This window comes from Oxyura jamaicensis, chromosome 5 (assembly GCF_011077185.1).
Source record: "Oxyura jamaicensis isolate SHBP4307 breed ruddy duck chromosome 5, BPBGC_Ojam_1.0, whole genome shotgun sequence".
NCBI lineage: Eukaryota > Metazoa > Chordata > Aves > Anseriformes > Anatidae > Oxyura > Oxyura jamaicensis.
In genome coordinates this window covers 50,760,410-50,788,049 of record NC_048897.1, presented here as the reverse complement: position 1 = coordinate 50,788,049, position 27,640 = coordinate 50,760,410, and the positions used below count along the sequence as shown (strand labels likewise).

Sequence of the window (27,640 nt, the reverse complement as noted above, 5' to 3'; positions counted from 1 at the left end):
GACTGAGTAAAGCTCGTTGGCCTTTGTTGCACTCAGGCCTTTGAGCTGTGGTCTTGCTCTTGCTCATGCCCTCTAGTGTTGCACGTACTCTCGGAGAACACTTTGCCAAGGTCCCTTCGCTTCGATATCCCACTGATTCTGTAGAACAAGAGCGATGGAGCTCTGGAAAACAAGAGCCATGGCCTTTCGGGGTGTCAGCAAGGCCGGGAAGGATCTGCTGCTGCTCTTTTATGGTCGCTGCAGAGCTCTGGTAACCCTCCGTGCTGCTGAGGCCGCGCTGTTTGCTGTTCCTCACCCTCTGGTTAGCAGGGAGGGCGTCCAAAATCCCAACGGAGCACGCTGGGCCCCTTCTCCGTGTGCTGGTCTGCTGACCGGGTTGGTTTTAGCTGGTGGGCCACTTCTCAGTGCTCATCCCACCCCCAGCCCTGCTCCCACGCTGCCCAGACGCGGTGTCCAAGCGGGGCCACCCAGCCCTGCCACCGCTGCAGCCCCAGGGGTGGGCTCTGGGGGGGGGCTGGGGGCAAAACAGCTCCCGCTGGGTGGGATCCAGCAGTGGTTTCGTGCCTTATCCTCTGGTCCTGTCGCCAGTGAATCACGCTTCTGACCCCGGAGCGGCACAGAAAATGCCAGCACGGCTGATTGATGCTCGCTGAGCTGTGGAGTGAAGTCAGACGTCCCCGGTAATTCTTGCAGCCCCCTCGGCTGTTCCGCGTGGCGTTCGGCCCAGAGGTTTTCTTGATGGATGGACCCTCCCAGACGGGGGTGTATTTTGCCAGCCGCTCTGGTGCCTGCTGGACGCTGGGACAGACGACAGTAAGCTGTGGTTACTCGCTGCACCGAGCTTGTCTCTCCCCTGAGGGAGGATTTGCTTTTCCTGGTGCCCTGCAAGCACCCTCGGTCCCCATCTGCAGTCAGCAGCACCACCAGGAGCCGCGGCTGCCGGCCCCATACCCAGAGATGCTCCGCAGCACCTCGACTACTGCCTTGGGCCCGTAAAGCATCTGATGAATAATCCCTCCAGCTGGCTGACCACAAGCAGGCCTTGCTCTTACCACCCCACCCCTAATTCCCAGCCCCTGTAGCCAGCGGCTATTTTTGAGGTGCCAAGGCAGGAAGGGTCCGTGCTGGCCAAGGCATGCACATTCCCCCAGAAACCCTTTTTTGCCCCTCCATGACAGCCTCCAGACACCCCCTTTCCCCAGATTCCCCTCGCAACATCACTTAAATCAGTTTTTTGATGCCTTCCTGAGCAGCCGCATGGGACAAGAAGCCCTGGAGAGCGTCACATCCCCACCGCTCGCCGCTTGAAACCGTGAAACTCTCGGATCCGATCAATAAAAAGAAAAAGATCAGCCCCCTGCCAGCAAATAGCAGCTACAGAGTGCTGCGGGAGAGCAGCGGTGCGTGCACACGCGTGCTGGAAGCGGGGAGGGGAAGGCTCTGGTTTGTGTTAATCCGGAGTGAATCCAGTCCCTCCCGACTGCAGCGCTGCGCTGGGACTCGCCGCGTTACCCCGACTCAGTAACATGCTGCTATTTAATTAACTTCTGACTTCTGGTTTGAAGGAGCGGCGTGCAAAATAGTTATTTACTTCATTTGGCAATTCTTTTAATCGTTCCCATAATTACAGCTTCCTGCTCTTTTTTTGGGTATTTTTCTTAGCGGGGGGAAGGGAGGGGAGGAGGGGGAATATTTGCCGTCCTCCTTGTGGTTATCACATCCTTCAAATTACTAAAAGAGGCTGGGATAATAGGTCTAGTGATTATATATAGGCACCATCTGCTCTGTGGCTGCTTCCTATCAAAGTGCAGTTAGGAGAGTGCAAGAAGGATATTTTCTCTCCAGCTATATTAAGACTCTGTTTCCATCTCGGCTCCAAAGCAAAGCTCTCTGAATGCAAATGGATCAAATGCGCCGTAATCAATGGCTCATTTTTGGCAGCCTCCAAGCTGAGCCTTTTTTTTTTTTTTTTTTTTTCCTTTTTTTTTTTTTTTCTCCCCTCAAATTTGCCGTTCCCATTCGTTACGCAATTCTCCCAGAGGCTGGGTGCCCGATGTTTTCTTGTAGCTGTAGTCCGCCCTGGCTGCTGAGCGCTACGATCTGCGCTGTAACCCGCCTGCTGCGAGGAAATGCCTGAGGAATTGGGGATGTTTCGGTGCCTGAGGACCTGGGGAACGTTTCGGAGGCTGAGCAGGGCGGATCTGTGGCACACACCAGCTCTCCGGTTGCAGAGGGGGCAGAAAGCTGAGCTGGGTCGATTTGGGGCAATAATGGGGAAAAGTTGGGGAAAATAAGGGGAAAAGCGTTTGGTGATGATTACCCCGTTGCTGCTGGGGCTGGTCGGGGAGCACGGCGAAGCTCGGTATTTGGGGTGGTGAGCGGAGGTGGGCTACAGCGAAGCCACCAGTCCTGTCCCTTCCAGCTGAAAAACGTCTGTTTCGGGTGTGATGGACGTCACGTAAGGCGTACGTTGTCCTCCTGTGTCTTGTCACTCGTAAAGGCACGCCGTCACCCTGCACGGAGTCCATTTTACAGGTTTTTAATGACTTTTTGGGGATTATTGGATCCTTTGGAGGGCACCAGTCCTGGGGCAATTCTATCGGGCAATTCATTCACCGCTGCCACTCGGCTGCCTCGGGGTCCCTCTTTTCATACCCTACAGGTTGCGTGTTGCTACACAGAGGCGCGTTGCTGACTCCTCTCTTCCAGCTTGGTCTCCAGCAATGATTTAGCGGCAGGAAGGGGTCCTCCATCTGCAGGGCAGCGTGTCGGAGCAGCTCCTGCTGTCGGCGGTCTCAGCAGGCGGGTGCTTCTCAAACTGGGGACCTTACAGCGCCCAGCACAGGGCAGCAGCACCCCCGTGACCTCCTCGGTGCCACCGAGGGGTGACAGAGCCAGACGGCAGAGCAGGTGCCCTTGGGCATCTCTCGGTGCTTGGGGACAGCAGAAAGGAGAGCTTCGGTGTCACACCACGGTTTATCCGGCCTGGTGAGCAAGCAGAGGAGGAATTTCCCCCGGGAACCCCTAGCAAAAATCAGTTCTGGGCTAATGAGCGAGGCTCGGATCAGCACAGCAGCGTTGTTCTTAACAGGCCGGGATTCCCCCGGGGCGAACGCTGTTTTTCTGCGGTTTGCCTATAAATGTAAGAGTGAAACCGCGTTTCTTGGCCTGGCGATCGGGGCGTTACGTTCACCCTGGCTCAGGGCAGAACCCGCCGCAGCGTTCCTCCACCCCAGCGCCGCTTCCCCGCTCCGGCCTCGCGCACCCTCGTGCTGCCCGTTCAATCCCGGACGGATGGGCTGGGGAAACCCCGCGCAAAAACCTCAACAGCAGCCCTGGGCTGCTGCTCCTCGTCGGGACGAGCCGGGCTCCCCTCCAGAAATGAGAGATGGGATGGAGGAGCGGCGGCGAGCCGTATTTCCACCCGGCCGCTGTGGATGCGTGCACGCCCAGCCCGCGGCACGCAGGGGCGGGTCGCGCCGAGCATCCCGGGGCCCCCCCGCTCCTGCTGCGAGGAGAAGGAATGAATAATGCTCAGCCCAATTCCTGCACGCAGAGCTGTCTCCGGAGCCGGCCGCCGCTCGGCACAGCCGTGTCCCCTTCCCCGGCCGAGCCTGGATGGGGCCCCGCACGCACCGCTCGAAAAGAGCGGCGGCGGCACGAACAAACGGGTTATTGTTGGGCTGTCCAGTCCTCCTCTTGAGCAGGAAACGGCGTTTTAAAAAGTCCTTTTTGTTTGCTTTTTAAAGTTTGCATGACGTGCTTTTCGGCAGTCCGGACTCCTTCCTCATTTCTCTGCTCCGGGCAGCACTGTGCTTATGTTTTGGTTTCTCTCCTAACGCGCAGAGCTTGCGCTGAGCACCATTCCTCCCCCCATGGCTTATATCAGCCCGGGGTGCAGAGGCCAGGACGCGGCTTACCCGGCACTGCACGAAGCTAAACTCCCAGCCACAAAAGCCAAAGGGGAAAAAAAAAAAACGCACAAAGGAAGGAGTCCGAGGGTCGTCCTGTTGAAAAACGCTGCTTTCAGTTCTGCTGCGGATGCGCTGGAGGGGTTTTTGGCTGCTGTTTGGGGGGGCTGCTTCCCAGGCAGAAACTCATCTCCAGAGGAGCTCGACGTGCACCCTGCAGCGCTATTTTCTCTCAGCGGTGACAGAGGGACAATATGCTGCTTTGCAAGCCCCTCTTTGGGCTGTGCACTGGTAAGAGGGACACCACGAGGCTGTTTTAAAGCTCCTCTGGGTGTCAGGGACCCTCTGGGGACCGTGCAGCAGTGCAGGGCGTTGCCAGGTAGGGGTGAGGCTGCTCTCGGAGGAAACACTCACACCAGCAGCTTGGTGTATTGCTCCAAAGGCACTTTTGCAGCACTTTTTTTTTTGTTTTCAAGCCAGATTTTGCACTGGGTACACCGGGCAGAGGGAAAGCGAGTGTCTTCCAGCTGCTTAGAGGAAGGTCTGACTGCGGAGCCCAATTCCTCTGCTCTAATTACAGGAATGGGTGGCTTTTTCCTTCTGAGGCACCGGCTGAGAAATTGGCCCAAACCCCTGAGAAACCACAACACAAATGTCTGACGCTGTTCCATGTGGTCTTTGGTGAACAAAAACACTCTTGAAATTAGCCCTTGTGTACCAAAATAGGCAACACCACTTCAAAAAGGAAGAGAGAAAAAAATAAACGCTGGGCTCGGCTGCCCAAGAGCCGGAGCTGGAGGGCTGCAGCCTGGTTTGTAGGGGAAACAATCCCACACCCTGCAGCCCCGGAGGTTCTCTAAATCCCTCGTGGTGGCTTCTGCCTGGCCAGCGTTTGGGCTGAAATAAAGGCGGTTTTACCTGGGGAGGCACGGGGATAGAGCAAGGTCCCTCCTGCATCCGCAGCATCCGTGACATCCCCTCCTCGTGCCGCGCTCGGGAGCGCTCGCTCGTAACCCTGGCTCCATCCCTACCCCTTTATTTTTGTCCCCTGGAAATTTGAAGCTTAGCTCGCTTGGAAACCTAAGAGCGCCTCGGCAGCACCTCGCGTTTCTCCGTGCTGGCTCCGTGTTATTTATTACGTTTTGCCCCAGGATGCCACGCATCTCAAGCTGATCTCAGAGGACATACATCTAGCAGCAGCTGCCAGGTTGTGGCCGGCCGCAGTTTGGGTGCATCGGGGTGGGCCGGGGGGGGGGGGCCAGGGGGGGCTTTCTTTGCAGGGAAACACAGTCTGGCATGGCCTGAGCACCCGTGGACATTCGGAGCTGGGGTTGAGGTGCAAGCAGGCGGTGACAATCTGCACAAAAACGGGCTGCCACGTGGAGCAGGGGCTGCTAGATGTGGGTGGAAGGAGCCAGGCTGGGCAGCTCGGCGATCCCCGGGCGGAGATGCTTCTCGTGGGACGTTCGCTATGTGCAGTGGTGATGTAGAAGAGGAGGTAGGACTTGTTGTGCCCACCTTCGGATTTATTGGACAGCTCTCACTTGGGTCAACGAAGGCAGAAGGAAACAAACGTGAGTGACGCGGAGCTCCAACCAAACACGCCAGCGGGTGAGAAACGGCAGAAAATTGCGGAAGCGCTCCGGTGAGCTGGGTTTTCCGCTCTTTGCGCAGATCTGCTGGCACGTCCTTCGAACTTTCCAGTGCGGATGCGGGCGGGCAGGAAAACCCTGGCAGCCCGGCAGCGGGACGCGCTCGGGGGCTGCGGCGCTCGCATGTGCCGGCTCGGCCCCGCGGCCGCCCCTCGGCGCGTTTCCTCTCTTTGTTCGCCGCTCGAGTTCCTCTGGCTGCACCATGGAAGCTGGTCGTGCCCTGGAAGAATATATTAGCTTACTTGTTAAATGAGAGCTTCATATTTTCAAAGAGCAGGAGAAAATGAAACAGGCAGTCTTGTCTTTGGTGCTGCTGAAGCGTGCATGGGGCATTGATTCGGGTAAGAGGCTGAAGGAGCAAATTGTCCCCGCTCAGCCATCAGCAGCTCTTGGCTTCACCCTGGACCATCCGAAAAGTGCTCCGAAAGCAGGGAAGGAACAGCCCTGAGCTGACACTTTCAAGATCATTAGCTGCATCTGCTATTTAAAGGAATTGAGGGCTGGAGTGCGAGCAGCAGGATCGGTAAAGGTGCCAATAAATGGGCAGGGACACCCTGCTCTGCACCGGTCCGGAGCAGCAAGCACGTGTCAGGCTCCTGGTTCATTTAGGAAGTGATTGCCTTAAAGCATCGCCTGCAGGCTCCAGGCTCTCTTAGCACAACTAAAAAGTAAGATTATAAAATGTACATCGTAGGTGCTGATGGCAACAAGGGCAGCCGGGTGGATTCAAAGCGCTGGTGACTTTCTGTGCCCGGAGCATCCTCATCAGAGGAATTGCCCCTACCGCATCGCTCAGAAGCTGCGTGAATTGACTCGGAGCCTAGTAAAGCTGCTTGTGGCTTAGTGAAATATAGTCTGATGGACTCTGGCTTCACGTTATCTCAGGAAAAGAAGTGGAACTAATTCCTACAGGTTGCAGCGGGTGATTTCTAATTGTTCCTGACCATCCTGCGGCGTTCATTATTTCTCCACCAGCCGACAACGGCTTCTAATTAGGGGAAGGAAAATGAAGATGGAAGAGCGGCAGTTTGCAAGGGTATTGCTGCTCAGGAAGGAATCCGGGCTGGATTTGAGCCAAAAACACCCTCTTGTTTGGAAGATTTTGTTGGGGCCGAGGACAGCGCAAGCGCAGCAGGGCGAGAGCTGTCATGCAGCACCCACGGAGCAGCCCTACACGCCCTGCGAGCGATCCCGGAGCCATCCTACGATCAGTTTTTGTCCTGCAAGCTCGTAGGCAGTGGTGCCCAGCTGCCCGTGCCTGTTTCCTGCACCTCTCCTTCACCCAAAGGGCACAGATACTTCATCACACAGAATTTCTCCTGCAACAATTTGGGGTGGCTTCAGCCCCCTGGGCGTTGCAAGGCGGTGTGGCCGGGTGCCCCTGGGCACAGCAGGGGCGATGCAGCTCCGGTGCTCAGCGCTTGTGTTGAATTTCAGCTCATTTACCATTTTTATCCCATACTTTCCCCCCATTTTTTGTATTTTTTTTAATGCTAGATATTTCTTTCCCCTGGGAGGGCGACGTGACATCTCCAGGGCCCCCTCCTTTGGGAGCGCCACCCCAAAGCCAGGAGCTGCGGTGTTTGCCCTCCCGGCTGAGCTATCAGCGCTGAAATATCTCATCCAAGAAAACCTTAAATATATCTCTCTTCCCGGCAGGAAACGCCGCAACTTTAGGAAACTTAACGCTGCTCTGAAAACAATTCCAGGTCCTCACTGACATCCTTTTCTCCCAGGAGGCTCCTGCAGGACATTTCTGTAGTTGTTGAATGGAAAGGGAACAATTTCTTTAGCATGAGCCGTTCCGGCAGCGCAACATTTGTGGTACGTGCCGGGAGGGGAGAGAAGCAGGAGTGATGGAGACGTTGCAGAAGTCTGCAGGGTTTCAGCCTCATCCATCAGCTGCGTGCGGCACCGGCTGCTTTTTCCAGGTGCCTAATAAAAGCAAACGAGCCCTGGGGTTTTTTCTCTCCCCTCCTTTCGTAACCCGGCTACCTGCTCGTTTTCATGACGCTTTTGGGCAGCGGGGATGGCTTTGATGGTGTTTTCTCCCCCCCCCGGGCATTAGCTGGGAATTGAAACGGGGCTTAAGTTCTGCGGCACGTTACACCTGGCTGGTAGTTTTCCACCCAGACTCATTTGTGTTAGGAAATATCGCGCGGAGCCCGCCGAGGTTTCGCCGCGCTCCTAGCAGCGGAACGAGGTGGTGAGGGAAGGCGCTTCACGTTGGCGCTTTTGGGGGAAAAACAACAAGAATGATGCGTTTCCCCGAGGTTTTGTACAGATTGGAGGAAATCGGTTTTGAAGGAAGAATGGAACTGTTTTCGCTGCGGTCCCATATGGGCTGAAATGTCGTTTTAACGCCCTGTGCCCTCAGATTTCCCTGTCCCAGCAGGCAGCGAGCCCTGGCTTTTTCCCCCGAAGCGATCATTTGGCAGCCTTACAGCAGATTTTGTCGCTAAACGTGCAGATATGTGGCGTTTCCCCATGCTCCTTCATTCGGAAAGCTGTGCTCAGGGAGCGCACGGGCGCTCGTGCCGTCCCACCAGCGTGGCGGAGCGGTGACCGAAGGCAGGGATTTTTTGGTCTCGGTTATCTGGAAACAGCCCCCAGGAGGTCCGGCTGATTTCCTTGAGTGGCACTGCAGTACAGCATTAAATAAGTGGTTTCTGTCCTAAATCTGTTCATCAAAATCCATTAACCACATTTATGGGTTAACCAGCACAAGGCAGCTCAATGACTTTGTGAACGATGGGATTTGAATTTTGTTATGCCGAAGGACCAAACTTTTCCTGTATTTTTCATCTACAGAAAATAAGTAATTCGTCCATATCCATCTTTTTCTCTAAATAGCTTGCATTACTCCTGGTAGGGAAGAGACCCAAGAAAAGGATGTCCAAATCTTTGCGGAGATAACTGGAAATGAATGATGCACGACGTAAAGGGTGCAGGGAAAAATGGGGTAGGGTGAAGCGTAGACCACTCAGTAAAGATTGTGTTTAAAAATATACTCAGATGGGAACATTTCTACCAAGAAACATCAGAAAATCTAAGATTTTGTTTTGATGGTGGTTTAAAATACCTAAGACGTACTCGTCGACTTGACTGAGAGGGAAGGAAATACCTTTGTGTTGGAAATCCTTTCTCAAGAAAGGACTTGAGTGCGTTGCTCTTTTCCTAGCCTTGTTAAAATTCTTTGTTAAGGACAAGTCGAACCTGGTGGTATTAGAAGTTCAGCCGGGAAATACCCGCGTGCATAAAAATGGGAGGAAAAAGGAACGCAAAGCCTTCCAGAGAGGCTTCTGGAGGGACTCAGACGCACCTCGTTGTCGGGTTTGTACCATTGCTTTGCATTTTGCTTCTTCGGGAGGGTTGAAAGGCAGCGTGCAGATGAAAGCACACCTGCTGGGCTGAGGAGCGGGGATGCTCTCATTACTGACGATAGCTCGACTGCGTGCAGGAGCTCGATAGGACTCAAAAGAGGCTGAGACATTTATTTGGATAATGAGTACCTCCACGGTTAGCTTAGGCGGATGGGTAAATGCTCGTGCTTCAGGGCATAAGCCAAGTCCTAACCCAGAAAGGCTTCCCCCGTGTCTGTTCGTGATGGCTTTCCCGTTCTGGGAATTCCCATTCCCCCCGGAATAACACCAGCAGCTTTCCTGCAAGGCAGACGTCAGCCCCTCATTTTTTTCTTGCTAGGGAGAAGCCCATGCAACGCCCTTCCTTAAGCAACCCCAGCAAGCTCGGGTAACCCCGTCCTGTTGCAGGTACCCCCGTCCCCTTTCCATCCCAGGGGGCCAAGAGAGAGGTCAGGGTAGGATCCGAGTAGCCCCGGGCACCGTGAAACCATCAGCACGGTGCCGAACCGCCACGCATTTGATTTTTTTTTTTATATTATTATTATTATTATTATTTTTTCAGGGGACTCTGCTGCATCCCGGGCCGCGAGGGGGGAATAACCTGTTTGATTTTATTTTTTTTCAGTTCTCTCAGGCCAGACACACCACAGCCCTTTGAAACGCTCTGTGTCCCTTACCCCACCCATGAATGTGCCAAACCAGCCTCTAGGACATGGATGGATGTCTCATGAGGACTTACGAGCTAGAGGACCCCAGTGCATCCCTTCCGATCATGCCCCCCTGTCTCCACAAAGCAGTGTAGCCTCTTCGGGAAGTGGTGGGAGTGAACATTTAGAAGATCAGCCTTCCGCTCGTAACACATTCCAGGAGGAAGGGAGTGGTATGAAAGGTGAGTGACAAATGAGATGCCTCCCCCTCCCCCCTCTTGCCCCCGCCTGGCCCCAGGACTGAGGCTTGGACGTTTGGGGCCCTTTGGGGCCGTTTTGGGGACCGCGGGCTTTGGTCGTGGTTGGAGCCTCAGGGACAGGGTTGGTCTCGCCACCGTCGTGTAGGGTGATGAGTTAGGTTTTCTTTAGAGGTGCGTGGTCCCTCCCCGAAAAGCTGAACCTTCTCCATAGCCTGTGGTTTTTAGCTGCGAGTGGTGCTCTCTTCCTCTTTTTTTTTTTTTTCTCTCTTTAATTACAGTGAAAAACAGTTTAGCAAGGCACGGGCAATTTATCACTGCGGTGTTTGGTGTGACGAGAAACCCACCAAGTATTTGGGGAAGCTTTGGCTCGGGATGCTCGTTTGGACTGATTCTATCCTGCATATTTCAGTTGTTTTTCCCCTCACGCTTGCTTTTCACGGAGACTTTTAGCAATGAAGGCTTGTAATCCAGTTAGTAAACAAGGCAGAAATGAAACCCCATCGCTGCAGTCGTGGAGGGAGAGCAAACTTGAGGCTGTAGGGGAACAAACAGATATAACGGCACGGAATGGGCGAACGCACAGCCCCTGTGCTCTTGTGAGCAGAGAAAATGACTGAAAACGGACCCCCAGCTATCAGAGACCCATTTGAACCGCCGCCGCCAGGTGCATGGCATAACACTGTGCCAGCAGAGGCGGTTCCTTTTTATTAACGCCAAGCAACTCTGCCACGCGGAGCCCGGTGATAAGGAAATCTGGTTTTTCAATAGCCACGAGGGCCGACTTTATTGGAAACGCAGACAAATCTGGGTGTGTACGGGTCTCTCTAACGCCGAGCTGTGTTTGAGCTGGCCCTGGCTGTCTTTGTGTGATCTGCGTGGAAGAAATGCATGAAAACAATCTCACGCTTTGCCCTGCGAGGCAGATGCTTGGCGCTGAGCCCTCTGCCTGGTTGGGCTTTGCACCGCAACGTTGCCTCGGGGTAGCGGCCGCGGGCTGGGGATGTGACGGGAGAGTTTTCTAATGGGCTCTGCTCGCTAACGAGCTTGTAATCAGGGAGCGGATGGCACGGAGGGGTCTGCTTCACCTGTCCTTTCTCCAGGTTTCTGCTGGGGGAGCTGGGGAAGAGACCGCGCTGCGCTCGGCTCCGGGTGATGCAAAGCCGGGACCTGGGTGGGCAGTAATCTTCCAAAGAAACGTAACAAATCCCCCCCATCCTAACCCAGATGGGGCCAAATCCGCCCCATTGCCTTGGGAGAACCAAATGGGACACCCAAAGGCACTGTTGCCCGGGGAGCCCTCCTGCCTGGTTTCTTCTCCCCTCCTCGCCATTGCTTGCGAACCTCGCCGCTCGATTCCCCCCGCCGCTGAGCCAGCCGCCCCGCTTTTGTCCTGCTCCCCGGGGACATGCGAAACAGATGTCTGCAGCCTCTGGTTTCGTGCCTGAAGACTGTCGTGTCGTCTCCCCTCGGCTGCGTTTCCATTCAGACTGAACCAATCCAGTTTCTCCCCAGATGGTTTTTTTTTTTTTGGACTAAACTCGGGGTTGTTCTTGCTTTTCTCCTCTTTTTTTCCCCCCCACCCACAAAGCCTGTGTCCTTTTGAAGGTGTCCTGCCCAAAACTGGCCGCGGTATCAGGGCTGAGCAGGGAAGACCGGCCTGCCGTACAGACGGGGCTCCTGTCGCTGTGCGGCTCATCGTTCTCAAATAACACAACACCGCTGGCCGCGTGTGACCCCCTGTATCCCCAGATCTTCCCCGCGCAAAGTACTGCCCGTTCCCTGCCCTCAGCCTGTGCCGTTTATTGTTCCTGCATCAATGCACAGCTTCGTGCATTTTTATTGGGCTGCGTCTTATTTCATCCAGACCGCTTGCTGGGTTTGCCAAGTTCGTTCTGAATTGCAGCCACGTCTCCCCAAGCGCCTGCAGGCTCTCGCGGCGTGGTGTCGTCTCATCCGCACCTTCCCCGAGCTTGCTCCCTCCGGGGCGTCCGGGGAAACAGTGGGTGAAAGCAGACCCACCAGGGACCCCCGACACAGCGTGGCACATCCACATCTGTGGTTCGCCTCCCGTAACATCACGTATTTCCCTGCTCTCTCTCTGTCTCCACACCGAAGGAGACATTCCCTTTGGCTTTTTCCTGGTGTTTTCTCCACTCGCTGCTGCGAGGCGAGACCATGGGACCTCCAGGTCCCCCTCCGGAGCCTGATGAGCCTCTGGGATGAGGACCTACGGTGCCTGTCCGTCCGTCCAGCTGTTCCTTCCCGGGCACAGCTTGGGGCACACCAGGGGGAGAGTTTGGGTAGGGCTGGGGGGTTGTGCCGTGCATAGCGGGCTCGAAATGGGCTGGGGTGTGGGATGCTGTACGGGCACATGGGAAGGCATCCGTGTATATCGTTTCCCTTCAAAATTTCTTCCTCATTTCCTTGCCAGCACCCAGATTTGTGTGTGCTGCCCAAGCTCTGGCATTTAGCACATTTGGAGGACAGTGCCCACGAGCAGCGTGGAGGTCCTCATCTTGCTGCTCGCCTCAGGCCCAGCGTTTCTGGCACTCGTGCCGTGACTTAGCAATTAGGCCCTGGTAATTGGTGATTAACGGCTAGCTCACTGCTCCGTGGGGATCGGTGGGAAGTTGGACTTCCCGAGGTCCATGAAATCACCTTGGACAGCCTCACGGGGCTTTCTCTTCATACTTCTAATGTTTTTAAGCAGAAATGGGATTGAAGCTTTTGGTGGTTGGTTTGGGGACGGTTACACAATGGGATTTTTGGAAAATGGCATTCTTGAGCTTGTCTGTGCGCGGCAACTGCTGTGCCCCGTGTTTGGTATGGGGTTGGTCTCCTTCAAACACAGGATTTGAGGAATTTCATTGAAACACAGATACTGACCTGTGTCAGGGGACAAAGAGCGGGAGAAGAAGGCAGTGGCTTGGGTCCATGCTTAATGCTCCACACGTGGGGGTCCTGAGCGACCTAGAAAACTTTGAGGTTGGCCGTGTTGACCTGGAACTCGGCTGATGGGAGCTGAGCAGGGTCTTTGTAGGGGGAGCACGTAGGGTCTTGGTCCCACCACACAACCCAGCCCTTTTTTGGGGTGACCCTCCTTTGGCAAGTGGCTGTGGGGCTCCATGGGCAAGGAGGCTCAGGGGGGGTGGGTTCCTCCTCCCACCTTGGTGGGCACATTCAGCAGGCAGACCCCAGAGAGCCAGCATCGCCTCCAGCCCTCGCTGGTGTAGATTGTGCTCCTAAATGTCTTGACGAGGCAGGGGACAAGGACTAACAGACATGGGGATTGCCGGGGATGCCGGCAGAGTGCATGGGGTAGGCTATGGTAGGGCTGTTGACAGGTTCAGGTGCTAAATGAAGCAGGTCCCAATTTGCTGGAGCATTTGAAGCCTTTAGGACGCAGAGCAAAAGCTTCACCACGCGTTGGGCGCGTCCCTTGGGGGTGTTCCCATGGGCCCCCCAGGCCTGCGAGACCCAGCGTGGCTGCCAGCTGGCTGGAGCTACTGAAACGGGTTGTGCCGTCTTTGACAGCGCATCATTTCTCCATGCTCAAAAGTACAATGAAAACCCCTGTATTTCTCTTTAAGCGGCTGTTTAAATTTTCAGCACATACCAGCTTCCCTCACGCCATAAATCAGTGCCCGCCGTCGGCAGCACAGCCGTTTGCTCATCCCAGGCTCAGCCCCGCCGTTCGCTCCTGCGGCTCCCGTGTTCCTGCCACGAGCTCGCGCCGTCTGCGGGGGGGTGATGGCATCGAGGTGGCCATCCCAGCTTTTGGACACATTTTTAAGTCGTTTTATGAGACCCCTCCTGATAAAAGGGGCTCGGTGTATAGCAGTAGGTCCACCAAGCTTGGTGGGATGCGTGGCTGCAGCAAATTTCAGTGTTATTATCTTGGTTTAAGCAATAGCGCTTGGATCGGAGAGGTTTCGAGAGCCAGGGGGCTAAAACCCAACCTCTGAGGACGTGTCCTCAACCAGGTGGTGGTCCTTCCAGCCATCAGTATCCACAGCAGTTCGTCCTCCGAAGGGTCCCGTGAGGTTCAGTAAGGTGCCCGGAGGTTGGATGTGGCACCTGTGGTACTACAAGGTTTAGTGGGTGATAGTGGTGGTAGGGGATGGTTGGACCAGGTGATCTTGGAGATCTTTTCCAACCTTAGTGTTCCTATGACTGTGAAGCATCAGCAGGATAGCAGATGGCACGGGGAACCCAGCCCCTGATGAATTCCTCCCGTTGTCGTTACCGTGCGTCATTGAGCAGCATCATAAACTAAAAGGGAGCTCTCGTCTTGTTGTGCTGCAGATGTTCCAGCCTGGCTGAAGAGTCTCCGGCTGCACAAGTACGCGGCGCTCTTCTCGCAGATGACGTATGAGGAGATGATGGCCCTCACCGAATGCCAGCTGGAGGCACAAGTACGTCTGCTGTCGGTCCTAAAGCCATCAGCCGCGGGCCCCTTCCATCGCTCCCAGGACCGTGATACTCTCCTCGGGCACCTCTTCTTATGGCTACCTGGAAGGTGTCCTGCCTGCGGGTGGCTGGGGAGCAAGCAGAAGAAGGAAAATTGAGCTTTGGGAGGGTGAAAAAAGGATGTTGTATTCGGAAAAGGCCACGCCCAGGACTTCTGACTGCAGTCCTGGGGTGAAATTACCATCCTCCTCCAAGTCACCGGAGTTTTGGTTGGGGTTTTGCCTGTTTGGGATTAACCAAGTCTGGTTTGGATAAACCAAGTCTGAGCATTTCTAGGGTCTTCAGTACCTAGATCCCCTTGAAGTCAGCGGGAATTTGGTGGCCGGTTTCCCTGTTAACCTTTGAAAACGTCCCCGTTCTCACATTTACCCGTGTTATCCTTGGGATAAAGAGGTCTGCTCAACGCCTTTGCTTTTGCTATTTGAGATGTACCAGGGGAGGGACTAGCTGGAAATCTGCATCTCTAGCAAATTGCTAAGTGATTTTCCATGCCCCCTGCAAATCAGGGATTTGATTAATTTGTAGCAGCCCTTTCCTCTTCGGGGAGAAGGGCTTTGGGTTGATGCGGCTGTCCTGGGGAGGTGTTAATGCCAGGCTCTGTGCTGTTTTTGCAGAACGTTACCAAAGGCGCAAGACACAAAATAGTCATCAGTATCCAAAAGCTAAAAGAAAGACAAAACCTGCTCAAGTCTTTAGAAAGGGTAAGTAATCACAACAACATTGATATTTCCTATTTTCCGATTGCGACAACAGCCAAGGGTTAGCTGGGGAGCAGCACCCCATGGTCACGCTTGTTGGGAGCTTTGTGCAGAAACCTGTGGTTGCCTTGGCCTGAATGCTGCCTCACAGCACTTCCCTCCCAGATGCAGGTGTTTCTGGGGGCTGTGTTTCATAGAGGGGGCTCTAATCTGTCTCCTGCAGTCACGGAGCTGTGATGGACGTTACCTGCAGCTCTGCCACAAGCCCTGGTGCCCCCTGGCCAGCTGCGACTGCCAGCCTGCCCTGCCTTTTCCTCTGTATTTTGGGAGGAAAGGAGCAGTCGTGCCTCCAGGTGCTCAGAAACACCCGAAGCCCAGGTGACGGAGGGCACCATCCAGCATGCATTGAATTCGAACAGCACTTTGAATTTCCGAGGAGAACAAAGAGAAATTTCTTTGCCCGCTCGGTTTTTGTCAAGCTTAACCTCTGCAGAGCTGGCTGCAGAGGAGCACCAGCACAGCAGACCTGCTGGGAGCAGCTCGCTTGGCCTCTCGCTATTTATTATTGCGATATTATATTCTATTTAATTGCACCATCCTCAAACAGCAACTCGCACAGCCTCCCACTAGGGGCTTTTAAATACTTCTGTGGTGTGTTGCTATTTATTGGTGTTTTCGTTAGCTCACTGCTTCACTATTTATCTATAACATGGGACTGTGCTCAGTATCGCAGGAGCTAGTAAAGCCGTATTTACCCCCGTATATTAATAATAACTATTAAATCCAAGAGAGAGATGGCCCACTGGATTGAGCTCACCCCGGTGATGTGTTTTCCAGGCAATTGCACAGCCTCTTCTCCTAATTCTCCGCCTCGGTTTTGAAATATGGTATTGATTGCCCGTCTCGGTGCGGGAGCGCCAGCCCGGTCCAGCTGGCTTGGCCAGCCACGCTCGCAGCAAGACAGGGGAGAGAAGTGCCAGGGGCTGCTTTTGGAGTGCTCGCAGCTCACGGGGAAGAATTTGGGCTGGGGGCTTTCCTTGTACCACGCTGGGCTGGGGCTCAGCGCCGCCAGTGAGCTCCTGCTGTATTTGGGAGGATACATCTCTGTTTTTCCAGGCTTCCTATCCATTTTTTTTTCTTTTTTCTTTTTTATTTTTTCGAGGCTAAACAAGAGCATGTGTGTGACTTGATTTTTTTGGGGCAGTGTTTTGCTGCTAACGATCGCTGCTTTCTTGGAAAGAGCTGCTCCACCCCTCTCCGCTGGTTAGCATAGCAGGAATTTTCCCCAGAAAATAGTGCCCAACAGACCGACGCCGTGTCTTTGGGAGAAGGGGATCCCAGTATCTCCAAGCTGAATGGTTTTCTTACAGGGACTTCAGCTCACCTGCGGCATTTTGGTCTCTGTTTCTGTGTCCGACCACATCCCACCCAGCTCCCCCTGACCTTCTCCCACCCACCTCTGCACCCGTGCCCCCAGTTTGGCCCAGTGTAGACGGGCATCCACCGTAACAGTCAGCTTCACAGGTTTTCCTGGGATTAATGGTGCCGGTCTGGTTCTCAGCCGATGCCCTGTTGCCACTACAAATCCTCTTCTCCTGTCTTGAATCCGCAGGACATCCTGGAAGGCGGCAACCTGCGTGTCCCGCTGCAGGAACTACACCAAATGATCCTCACCCCCATCAAAGCCTACTGTTCCCAAACCTCGAGCCCGGAGGAGCATGGCCGGGATGCGGACTCGCATCACCCCCCGTCCCTGCTGGGCTCGGACAGCCAAGGCTCCGACTGCAAGGACTCTGCCGCGGGAGGCATGCAGCAGCACCACTTGCCGGGCTGCGAGGGCGAGTCGGGGGGGGGCCCTTTGCCCGAAGGCGACCTGCCCGGCCAGTTCACGAGAGTGATGGGGAAAGGTGAGTGGATGTGGGTTTTTTTTGGGGTGTCCCGAGTGCAGAGAAGCCGGGTCTGAGCCCCTTTTTAAGCCCCGGGTTGGATGCAGGACACCAAAACGTGCAGGCGCCGTTCCACGCAGGGTGTAGGGTGCAGGGCATCGCATCACGCCTAGCGTACCGAGCAGCAACGTGAGGCAGGGAGCGGCATCGTGTGCCATATACAGGGCTGTTGCGGCAGGTTCCTGCGGGCTCAGACGTGCCCTACCTCCCCTCGGTGCCATCTGAGGTGTCGGTGCTGGCTGGAGGTGAAGGGGACAGGGGCCATCCACAGGCTTGCACAGAAGACCAGGAACAGAAAGAAACTGTAGGGATTCCACCAAGGAAACACCAGCCCAGTCCCTGCTTCAGGCCCTTTTTGTAAAAAACACGTTTTCTATATAGGACTTTGGTGTAAAATTTCCCAGGGGATTCCTCTGCACTTGCTTTTACGGCACGCACTCAGAAAGAGGTTAAAACCCTGCTGTCACCCCTGGGAGCCCGTTCGCAGCGGGGGCAGCTTTTAGGAGCAGGAGATCTTCTTGCTGACGCTGCCTTTCGCATGTCGTAATGGGGAGAGGGGAAGGGAGGCAGGTCCTGCGCTCCTGGCTTGCCCAGGTCTAATTTTGGTGACTTAGAAGGTGCCCGTCTGGACGTTCACCAGCGTAACTGAGAACAAAATCTGGGCCTAAAGATAGGACGGCACGGCAGGAATTGGGGACGGGCATTTTTTCTCATTGATGAAGGGAAATGGAGCATCTGAAGCCCAGCTCCCAGCTCAGTAGCCCCGTTACCATTTGTCTTCTCTCTTTTTTTGCAGTATGCACGCAGCTTTTAGTTTCCCGACCCGATGAAGAGAACATAAGCTCCTATTTACAGCTCATAGACAAGTGTCTAATTCACGAGGTGAGTGGCGGCGGATCTTACCGAACTGTTCTCACCGCTCCGAAACCGTTCCCAAAGTACCTGCTGATGGAAACGCTCTGGTTTCTAACACAGATATTTTTGGGGGGTGTTAATAGCGATTCCGGAGCGGGCGGTGAAGCCCGTGTGGTGCACAGACACGCTGCCCTGCCAGGCACGGAGTCCCTGGGGACCTCGTCTGAAATACAGAGTGGAAGAGCAGGGGTCAGCCCCACGGGGATGGTTTTCCCGATGCTTTGCACAGACACGGGCAGGGGCAAGGAGCTGGAGGGGCGAGCGCGTCGTGCTCCAGCTTATTTGCTTTTTGGAGAGCATCGGAGCCTGGAAATGGTGCCGAGACTTTTTGGACAGCCGTGCGGGGCTGTGGAAGGAGAGCGGAGGAGGAAGCGGACACCTGGGGATGGAAAGGGAAGCCCAGGAGACGCGGGGCTGAGCGGGGGCTGGTTTCCAGCGACACTCAGCTCAGGCACAGCCACCCCGTGGGCTCGGAGCAATCAAGCCAAGGCGCTAATTAGCCTGCAGGCTGTCCTCCGGAGACCTCCGCTCCTCTGGGTGTCAGGGCCAGGAGCAGAGCCTGGCCCCAAGAAAGAGACAGGAACAGGGTCCAACGCAGGGGGTAGTATGGGGAGGGGACGTGGTGGGGGCTTTGAGGATGCCCTGTTCTGCCCAGGGGGGTGGCAGCTTTGCCCTGAGATGGATAAATCCCCAAGGGAGGCCAGGGTTTGCTTCTGGACCCGCTGGTGGGGCTCAGATCACACCGCTGCCTGCTTCTTTTCACACATACACATCCCTCCCTATTCCGTTCAGAAAAAAACATTCATGTGTCTCCCCATTTTCTCTTATTTTTCAGGCGTTTACAGAGATCCAGAAGAAACGGCTGTTGTCATGGAAACAGCAGGTGCAAAAACTCTTTAGGTCTTTCCCTCGGAAATCCCTCCTGGAGCTGTCGGGCTATCGGCAGCAGCGGAGGTACGCGGGCGTTGGGGGGCGGCTGCGGGGGGATGGAGCCTGGCCCCGTGCCCGGCTTCCAATCCCCATTTTGGGCCGGGATTGCTCCAAGGGCAGCTGCTGCTTTGTGCTACCCCTGCACGGAGCATCGGCCTTGCCCCTGCCCCAGGCACCGTACGGATGAAACCCGCCCAGAAGCAGGAGGGGAGCACGACTGCACCCATTTCAGAGCCGTGCAGCTCAGCCGGCGAGGGGCTGAGCAAAAGGAGGGCATCCCCGCCCTGGACAGCCAGTGCTTGCCCTGCCTGCTTCCCTCCCTGTCCTTCCGCCCTTTACTCATTAGGTCAGTGCTGGAGTTTCACCAAAAAGCCCTCAAATGGCAAAAAGAAGTGGAGTTTTCCCCAGCAGAATGAAATGCAGCGTTTTGGAATGGGAAAACCAAATAATTTCAGTGTTCACGGGAGGCACAGAAGCAGGATAGACGAGAACGGAGGTTTTCACAGACTGCCTCTGGGTGGTGGTGGGTTGCACTTTGCGTTTCTTCTGAGCCTCCTGCTCCCGGGACGCCGCGGGCGAGCAGGACCACGCGGCCAATTCTGCTTTTCTCACGGAGCTCGTGGACTGAATGGCAAGAGCTTTTTTTTGGCTGAGGTTTAAAGAAACTCAGCCGTGCTTCCGCCCAGCAGCTTGATCCAGTTTTGGGATCCCAGCCCGCTCGTGTCTTCTGAGCATGGTCGGAAACCCGCTGCGTGGCTTTCCGGGGATTATCCGGTTGTTTTTGTCTCGTTCCTCTCTTTGCTTTTCAGTGCACAAAACCACCGTGGGGAGGGATGCTGGCACAGCCGACCCTGCGGGGCTCAGGCAGTTTCGTGTCCTGAGCTCGGGGTCTTAAAAAAATTAATGTTGACCTGGGAAGTGCGGGAGGGTGACTCCCACAAGAGGAAGGATGCTGCAGGCTGGGTTCCGCAGCGGGACCTCCCTACACCCACCACGACCTCTCACCCCTTTGCGTTGTCTCTCCGCAGCCGAGGCTTTGGCCAGTCCAACTCCTTGCCGACAGCCGGATCCGCAGGGGCAGGGCTGGGCAGGCGAAACCCCCGCCAGTTCCAGATCCCCTCCCGCAACCTCCCCACCGCCCGCCTGGGGCTGCTGGGTCCCAGCGGGCTGCTGGGCACCCCCCAGCGCAGCCCCGCCGCCAGCCCCGCCATCCTCAAGCAAGGCAGACAGGTTGGTCGGAGCTTGATACGCTTCCTTCACTTTTTTCCTCCTCTAATTTGCCCGCATTCCCCGTTTTTAAGCCCAAGGAGTGCGTGCGGGGTGCAGGGTCACCTGCGGGCGCTCCCCTCCCCGCAGAGGGGCAGGGAAAATGTCGTACGTCTCCCACCTTTTTACATCTCCCACCTTTTTACATCTCACGCCGTTGTACATCTCGCACCGTTGTACATCTCACGCCGTCTCGTTGTTTGCACCCTCAGAACCTCTGGTTTGCCAACCCCGGGGGCAGCAACAGCATGCCCAGCCGGAGCCACAGCTCGGTGCAGAGGACGCGCTCGCTGCCGGTGCACACCTCCCCGCAGACCATGCTGATGTTCCAGCAGCCAGGTAGGAAGCCAACGTTCGCCTTTTTGCTTCTCCACACCCCGGAGGGGCGAGTGTCCGTGGCGTGGAAGCAGCCACCGGGGTGCCCTTGGTCGGAGCACGGGACGGATCGAAGCAGGGACAGTGCCTGACCCTATAAATAGCAGCTTGGCTGTGCCGGTGCCTCGCCTCGCTCCCTTCTCGGGGGATTTGTGTCACGGGGGGACGCTGTGGCTCTGCGACCACTTTTGGTTTGCATATGGAGTGGGGCACCCAGTGAGGAGAAGCGACCTGATGCACTTGAGGGCAATTCTTTTTGTAATGAAGCTGAATATTGCCTGCAGAGCTCCCTTCCCAAACACCTCAAAAATGTTCCTCTGTATAGGAGCATCCTCTGGTTCCGGGGGGTTCTTGCGGAGTCGCCGTCCTTCCCACGGGGGATGCGCGTCCCCTTTTCTCTTCACCGTCCTCTGAGCGTGGCTCTTCGTGCCGATGCGCTTCCCGTAGCAGTTCATAGCGAGGGACAGGGCGTTGTGCCCCCAGGAAGCTAAACCCCATCCATCAGCTTCCAGCAGGGTCTCGGCGCGGCGACCTCCCCCTGTCCTCGTGCATTCCCTTATCCGCGCTGTTGGAACCGCACCGATTTGGCAGCAGAAGTCTTGCACGGCAAAAGCAGCGCCTGTTCTCGGGCACCGGTCAAACCCCGGGACAAGGGCGCGTTTCTGCAGGCGCCGGGGGCGGATCAATGGGTTTCTCTTCGCGCGTTGAATGAGGGCATAGAAGGATGAGGGAGCAGCTTTGCCAAAGACGCAGACCAAGCCACGAGGAAAAGAAGTAACAACGTGACGCTGGGCTCCCAGGCCCCTTTTCATGGTGTACCACCAAGCAGCTAGAAACCTGTGACGGAGCATTCCTGCTCCTGAGCGAGCTTTTGCAGGCAGAGGAGAGGGAGAGGGAGCCAAATGGCCCTGCTCGTGCTGAAAGCACAGCCCCAGGATGGAGCCAAACCCCTGCGGGGCTCTGGGCACCACGCTGGGGTCCTGCAAGCCCCGGGGCCGGGTGGGGTTGGGGACTGAGTGCGGCCTCACACGTGTGTGCTATTTAAAGCCTGCACCGGAGCGCGTTTGACCCACGGGCTGAAATACCAGCGGGCTGGGGCCGCGGATCGGTTACCAGCGGGGTATTTGGGGAAGGAGCGGCGCCTTTTGGACACCGATGGGAAAGCCGATGGGGCTCGGCAGCAGCCCTCCCCACCCCTTGTGTCCATCCGTCTGCTCTCACAATTTACTCTCACCATTTATCTCACTGATTTACACCTCGTTGCTAGCAAATATGGGGCGAAAATGATCATTTTGGTAAACTCTTGCCTGAGGTTATTGCATCGGGAAGGAAAGCACCAAATCCAGTGGCCTCGGGATGCGGGCGGGTCTTGGCTGGGGTTGGAGAAACCCACCCAAAGGGCATTTCCCACCCCGTAAGTGCCCGCTGGGGCATGGGGCAGGGTCCCCAGCACGTCCCCTGACCGCGGTCTCCTGTCCCTGTCTCTTGCAGAGTTCCAGGTGCCGGTGACTGAACCTGACATCAACAACAGGCTGGAGTCCCTGTGCCTGAGCATGACGGAGCACGCGCTCAGCGGTGAGCACTCCCTCCTCCTCGGGCTCTTCCAGCACGTCCAGGCGGCCTCGGCCGAGCCCCCCGGGAGCTGCCCCGCGCCCCCCAAAGGCTGGGACAGGCTGTGGCTCTGAGGGCCGGGCCGGGATGGACGCTGCTCCCGGGGAGGGCTCTCGGCAAGCTGTGTTGGGGCAGAGGGGTAAAACCGGACGCGGGGATCGCGGCCAGCACTAGCACAGCCCGTGCTTCTTAGCCACTAGTTAGCTTGCTAACCGTAATTAGTGGTGCCTCACTAGTCTGCTGTTAGTTAGCGATAAAGCCACCCGGTTCACAGGCTTTGGAGCGTTTTTAACCCCTCTGCCAGCCCTGGCCCCGCTTTGCTGGGGGATGTGGGAGCCCCACAGCATGGGGCTGGAGCTGTCCCGTTGTCGCAGTGCCAGCGATGCTGGCAGCCTGGGACGCCCATGGGGACGAGGTGCGGGGAGGGAGGAGGGCCAGGCTGCAGCACGGGCAGGGAAGGTGGGAGAGGAGACCCCCGGGGAGGCACCGCACACGCCCCCGACCGATGCACCGGACCTGGCAGCGCGGATGGCGCGGGAGCCCCCAGCCCAGCCCGCAAAGATGGGACGAGCTCAGCAGCCCGCGGCGCCCAGACCCTCCCGAATAACCAGCTTGTGCCTCGTGCCCTGAAAGTCGCGGATGGACGGACGGTGGAGGATGGGAGCCCGCGGGGAGGACGGGTGCCCCCGGCGCGGCTCCTTGCAGCAATGGCACGGCCCGTCCCCGGGGAGAGAGAGAGAGAGAGACGCGGGAGCGAGGACTGTACGAGGCAGCAGGGTGCTGGCAGCACCCCTGGCCGTGAAAACAAGGACACTGCTGTTACCCGAAGCGTTCCTCCGGCGTGTGCCCAGGCGAGGCTTAACTGTGTTGTTCCTCCGCAGGGTACTGCTCCTCCGAGTTATTTTTTTCCAGATCGCATACCCTGAGCCTCTCCAAAGCGGTCGTGCTATAAATAGCTCTGCAAAATAATAATAATAACAATAAACCTTTGGGGGAAAAGAAAAAAAAAAAACACAAAAACAGAGTAACAAACCTGTTTGTTTTCAAGTCTTAAATTCCGCCCGGCCGAGCTGCAGGAGAGGCGGCAGCAGTGCTCGGGGGCGGTGTAACAGGCAGCGCTCTGTTCGGGTGCCGCAGGCTCCGCAAGAAAACCCGCTGTGTCCCGCCTCTGTGTGCCCCCCCCCGAGCATAACGCAGCCCGTCCTGCCCTGTGCAGGGTGGCGGAGGAGCGGGCAGCGCCGCTGTGCGCCCCGGGGGTTTGGGATGGGGGCCTGGGGGGCCGCCGAGGAGCTCTTGGGTTCTGCTTCAGATCCCACAGGGGAGCATCTCGCGCCCGGAGGGCTGGAAATGGGGTCGGGGTGTGCCTTCTGCCCCAGTAAAAGCTCCCGGTGCGCTGGGGAGGAGGGGAGGGAGATGCTCGAGGCAGGTTCATTTGTGCAGTTTTGGGTCGGGTCGCTCATCCCTCACTGCCGGGCTCTGGGCTGTGGCTGGATGTGGCCCTGCTGGGACGGGGGCTGGGGGTTGCCAGAAGTGACCTGTGGGTTTTTTTTTGTTTTTCCATCCCTGCAGCACAGGAGTTGCCGGGCTGGATTAGCTGGGGAGGGGACAAGGCAGCACCCTGGGACCAGCTCCATCCCTGTCCCCATGCACCGAGACGGGGGGTCCCAAACTCTCACCCACATTGCAACAAGCCCAAGCTGCCCAAACCCAAGCCCAAGCTGCCCAAACCCAAGCCCAAGCTGCCCAAACCCCACTCTGCTCCTGAAAAAAGTGACCTGGGGACAGGGCAGGAACAGCATCCAGGGGTGGGACAGGGACTGGGGGGCCTACTCTGGCATGGGGCAGCACGGGGCTGAGCACCAGGGCAGCACCAGCACCCCAAAACCCTCCCGCACCCCACTGGGAGGATGGAGGGGGGTGGGGGAATGACCCCGATGCCATCTCACTGCAGGGCGTCGCTGGGGGGGGGGGAGCGGAGCAGTGTGAGCCCCCAGGGCCCTTCTAATTTTCCCTTCCTGCTTGCAGATGGTGTCGACCGGACCTCCACGATCTAGAGGACGGCGCGGCGGCGGCGCTGGCCGGGAGAACAACTGCTGCGGGTCCAGCGGCGAGGTCCGGGCGCGCGCGGGAGCCTCAGCGACAGCTTGCATCCTTTTCTCTCTTTCTCTCCTCTCTCTTTCTCTCCCTCTCTCTCTCTCCTGTTTTAATTTTGTGAATGTGTAGATTGTCCTTGTGAACATATCACTAGACTTGGAATTTGTGTTGTCATTTATTACATCCATGCCAGGGGGGAAACGGCAAAAAAATAAATGGCGATGATGGACAAAAAAAAAAAGCATGGGGAGGGTGGGGGGGATGCGGCAGGAAAGTGCTGACAATGAGGTTTCACCAGCGCACCGTGGGCAGACCCTGTTTTTGAACCAGGCAATGAATCGATAGCACCTGCGGGTGACCAAAGCCCTCTGGGGAGGATCTGTAAGGGCCGGGGCCAGTGGGGACCCCGCGGGTGCTGCCACCTGCCCGGTCCCTGGCCTTGTCCCATCGGTGCCATTCGCAAAAACGCCCCTTGGCATCGCCGGCTCGCGTTTAGCTGAGTTCAGGGGCTGGACCAGCAGCCGAAAAAAGGCGAGCGAATTCAAAAAGGAAACAACAACAACAACAACAAAAAAACAATCAAAAAAAAAAATCCAACAAACCTTCCTTTCAGTTTTGCATCCGAAATGGCGACCTGCCTGTTGCTTACACGGCGGCGGTGTCGAAGGGCGCGCGCTCCCGCTGCCGGGGGGTTGTGTCCGTCTGTCCGGCCGCCCTCGGCGGTGGCCGGCTGGCCAAGGGCCCCGGGATGTCGGCGAGGGGCGATGCTGTGTGCGGTGAGTGTCCGTTTCTCTGTCTTGTGGGTAGCGGGAAGGTGCTGCATCCTGGCTTTACACATCTGCCCAGCCTGCCCGAACCGCCTCTAAATCCCATTAAAACCCCATTCGAAAGAGGCTTTTCCAGCCCTGGGATGGCCGGAGGGGGGTCCTGGCCTCCAGGAGAGGGGAGTTTGGGGAGTGAGCACGCGTTGATCGGGCACAAATTACCAAGCGGGAGCGCAGCGAGCACCAAAAGGCCGCCCCGGTTTGGGGCACGAAACGCACCAGGGAGTGGCTATGGATTACGGTGGCTCGTGCCCACCTCCTCCAACAGCCTTGGTGGGGGAATTTAGTAACAACTACAGAAATCTCGATCGCTCAAGGCAGGAGGGTGGTCTCCTGCGGCTGAGTTTTGCTGTAAGCATGGCCATAGCCTGGGCTGGGCCAAGCGAAGGCTGCGAGCGGGGTCACGGCGGCACTGCCAGAATGGGCTTGGCCAAAAGCCTCGGTCGGCCGCTCTGCCGGCAGCGGGGTTTCGGTGCCAAGCCCTCGGCAGGGTCATTTCCAAAGCGAGCTGGGGGCTGAGCAGGGCTGGGGAGGGCTGGTCATGGCTGCTGGCAGATCTGGAAACTCATTTTTGATGCAGCATTTTAAAGTAGTTTATATATATATATATATGTAAAAAAAAGTGCCAAATGTTTTATGTTTGCTATTTCTTGGTTTCCTGTTTACCGGAAGGCTTGAGGTGATGTTTACGGGGAGGGGAGAGCGGAGGAGGAAAACCAGAGCCCAGGAGGGGCTGGGAAGTGTTGCGAGGAGCCTGAAAACGAGCGGGGCAGGGGAGGGGGCGCGGCGAGGCTGGGGGCACCCAGCACCCGCGGCGAGCGCGAGCACCGCGGCGCCAGGCTTTCGAAAGGAAGACCCGAAGCTGAGATTCTATTTATTCCTTTGCTGAATATAGAAACAGAGGTTATCTGATTGTTAGAGAGATTATTTTGGATATATTACTTGTGAACTTGCTATGGCTGGTAACCATGATAATGTCTGTTATTAACAACCACCAAATAATTCGTTGTTGTTTTTTCTTTTTTTTTGTTGTTTTTTTCCTTTTTTTTTTTTTAAGCTTATTTTCCATTGACAGCGTATAGGTTAATAACTACTTAGTTGTGTTTGCTGTTCCTTGTTTTTAAGTAAAAGGAAAAAAAAAAAAAAAAAAAAAAAGTGGCTTCAGTTCCATTTTGGAAGTCCTTCCTGGCTCTGTGGGAGGCCTGTGCTGAGTGCAGGTAACAGAGCTCTGTTTAAAGAAAAAAGAAACACACAAATAAAATCCTAAGATTTAAAAAAAAAAAAAAATATTTATAAAAAAATAAAACTGAAAAAGAAAAAAAAAAAAACAGTTGCATGAATGAGGCTGTGAAGTCAAATATTTAGTAATAAAGCGGCAGTGCCTTTCTTTTTTGTATTCACCCGTTCACCCCACGTGCAACTGTTCCCTGCGGCTCCCGGCCCGCCGGCGTTCGCCACTTTTTGGTCTCGCCCCACGTCGGGCGCGCGGCCCCGGCAGCTCCCACCAGCTCCTGGTGCTGACGCCCGCGGCCCCAAACCCGGCACCCCAATCCGGGATGGCCCCGCGGGGCCGCGACGCTGAGGAAAAGCCCTTTTCTTTTGAGGTGTCGCCGTCCTTCCCCGGGGCGGGGGGGACGAGGCCTTCGCCGAGCCGGGAGCGCGGGCGCTTGATGCGAGCCGGCGCCTTTGGGTGCTCGGCTCGTGACACAAATCGCTGGGGGGGGGTTCGCCGCGGCCCCGCCACGCTGCGGCTCGCGGCCCACGGGCCAGGGTTGGGTCAGCACGTAGCGCGAGGATTTCTGTTGTCACCTTTCTCCATGTCGGGGCGCGGGGATGCGCCCCCCCCCCCCCCCCCAGTTGGCTTTCTGGATGTGCCTGATGGAAAGTAGGTCCTGCAGACGTATAATTTGCACACACAGCTACGATATAACACTAAAGTTGATTTTATACAAGTCATCAGAGTTTGCAAAGTGAGTTTTATTTTTTGTATTCCTTTATCTTTACTTAAAGGTGAATGTGTATTCCTCTGGGAGGAATAGGAAGAAAAAAAAAAAAAAAAAAAAAAAAAAACACAAAAAACAGGAATGTTAATAATGTTAAACAGAAAACTTCCTCCCTTATTAATATATAACCCTTATGTATTTATGCATATTGTAAGCTTACTTTAAAGAGCTTTGAACTCTCTTCTGTTGCATGCCGTTTCCGGGCAGACTTTTATTGTACATGCATGCATTTAGTCCTGTTTTTTCTGTACAAAGTTAGTGCACAAAGAAATATTTTTGCCTAGTTAATGTTGCCAAGCAATGCCTATTTTTTAAATTTTGTCATATATGGAAATAGCATGTTTGTTACATGTAAAAGCTTCCTGATATAAAGAAATACTAATGTTTGGAGATGCTGGTCTTTGCAAGTGTACAGTTTTCAAATGTTGTTACCAGTGAAACACCCTTGTGATTTAAACTTGCTCCAATGTATTTATTACTCATTTCCTCCCATGTAACTAGGAATCATGGCTATATTTCATATCAACGTTATATTGAAAGTGAAGGGAGATGATTAATACAAGGTTTTGTAACACTGGGGTGTGTCGCCTCTTTATTTACTCTCTTTTTGGCAGGTTGGCAGATGGTCGCTTAAGAAAAAAGGACACAAAATAAATGGCCAGCCTGGTGGGGTAAA

The 27,640-nt window shown here is 55.7% G+C and overlaps 1 protein-coding gene across 6 annotated transcripts in view; it reads left to right on the top strand.

Moving 5' to 3' along the window:
- The window catches only part of SAMD4A (sterile alpha motif domain containing 4A), a 75,021-nt gene extending 48,812 nt beyond the window's left edge, over positions 1-26,209 (top strand). For 2 of the 6 annotated variants that reach the window (XM_035329037.1, XM_035329040.1), the window contains exons 3-11: positions 9,551-9,814; positions 14,138-14,247; positions 14,917-15,003; positions 16,613-16,907; positions 17,743-17,828; positions 18,697-18,815; positions 19,820-20,021; positions 20,270-20,396; positions 21,924-23,042. In XM_035329037.1, coding sequence (XP_035184928.1) covers positions 9,551-9,814; positions 14,138-14,247; positions 14,917-15,003; positions 16,613-16,907; positions 17,743-17,828; positions 18,697-18,815; positions 19,820-20,021; positions 20,270-20,396; positions 21,924-22,117 — 1,484 coding nt within the window. In that variant the 3' untranslated portion in view covers positions 22,118-23,042. Of the gene's footprint in view, positions 1-9,550; positions 9,815-14,137; positions 14,248-14,916; positions 15,004-16,612; positions 16,908-17,742; positions 17,829-18,696; positions 18,816-19,819; positions 20,022-20,269; positions 20,397-21,923; positions 23,043-24,068 lie in introns of those variants that run through there. The other 4 variants (XR_004751648.1, XM_035329038.1, XM_035329041.1 and 1 more) reach the window with 4 other exon arrangements.
- Positions 26,210-27,640: the final 1,431 nt, after the last annotated feature.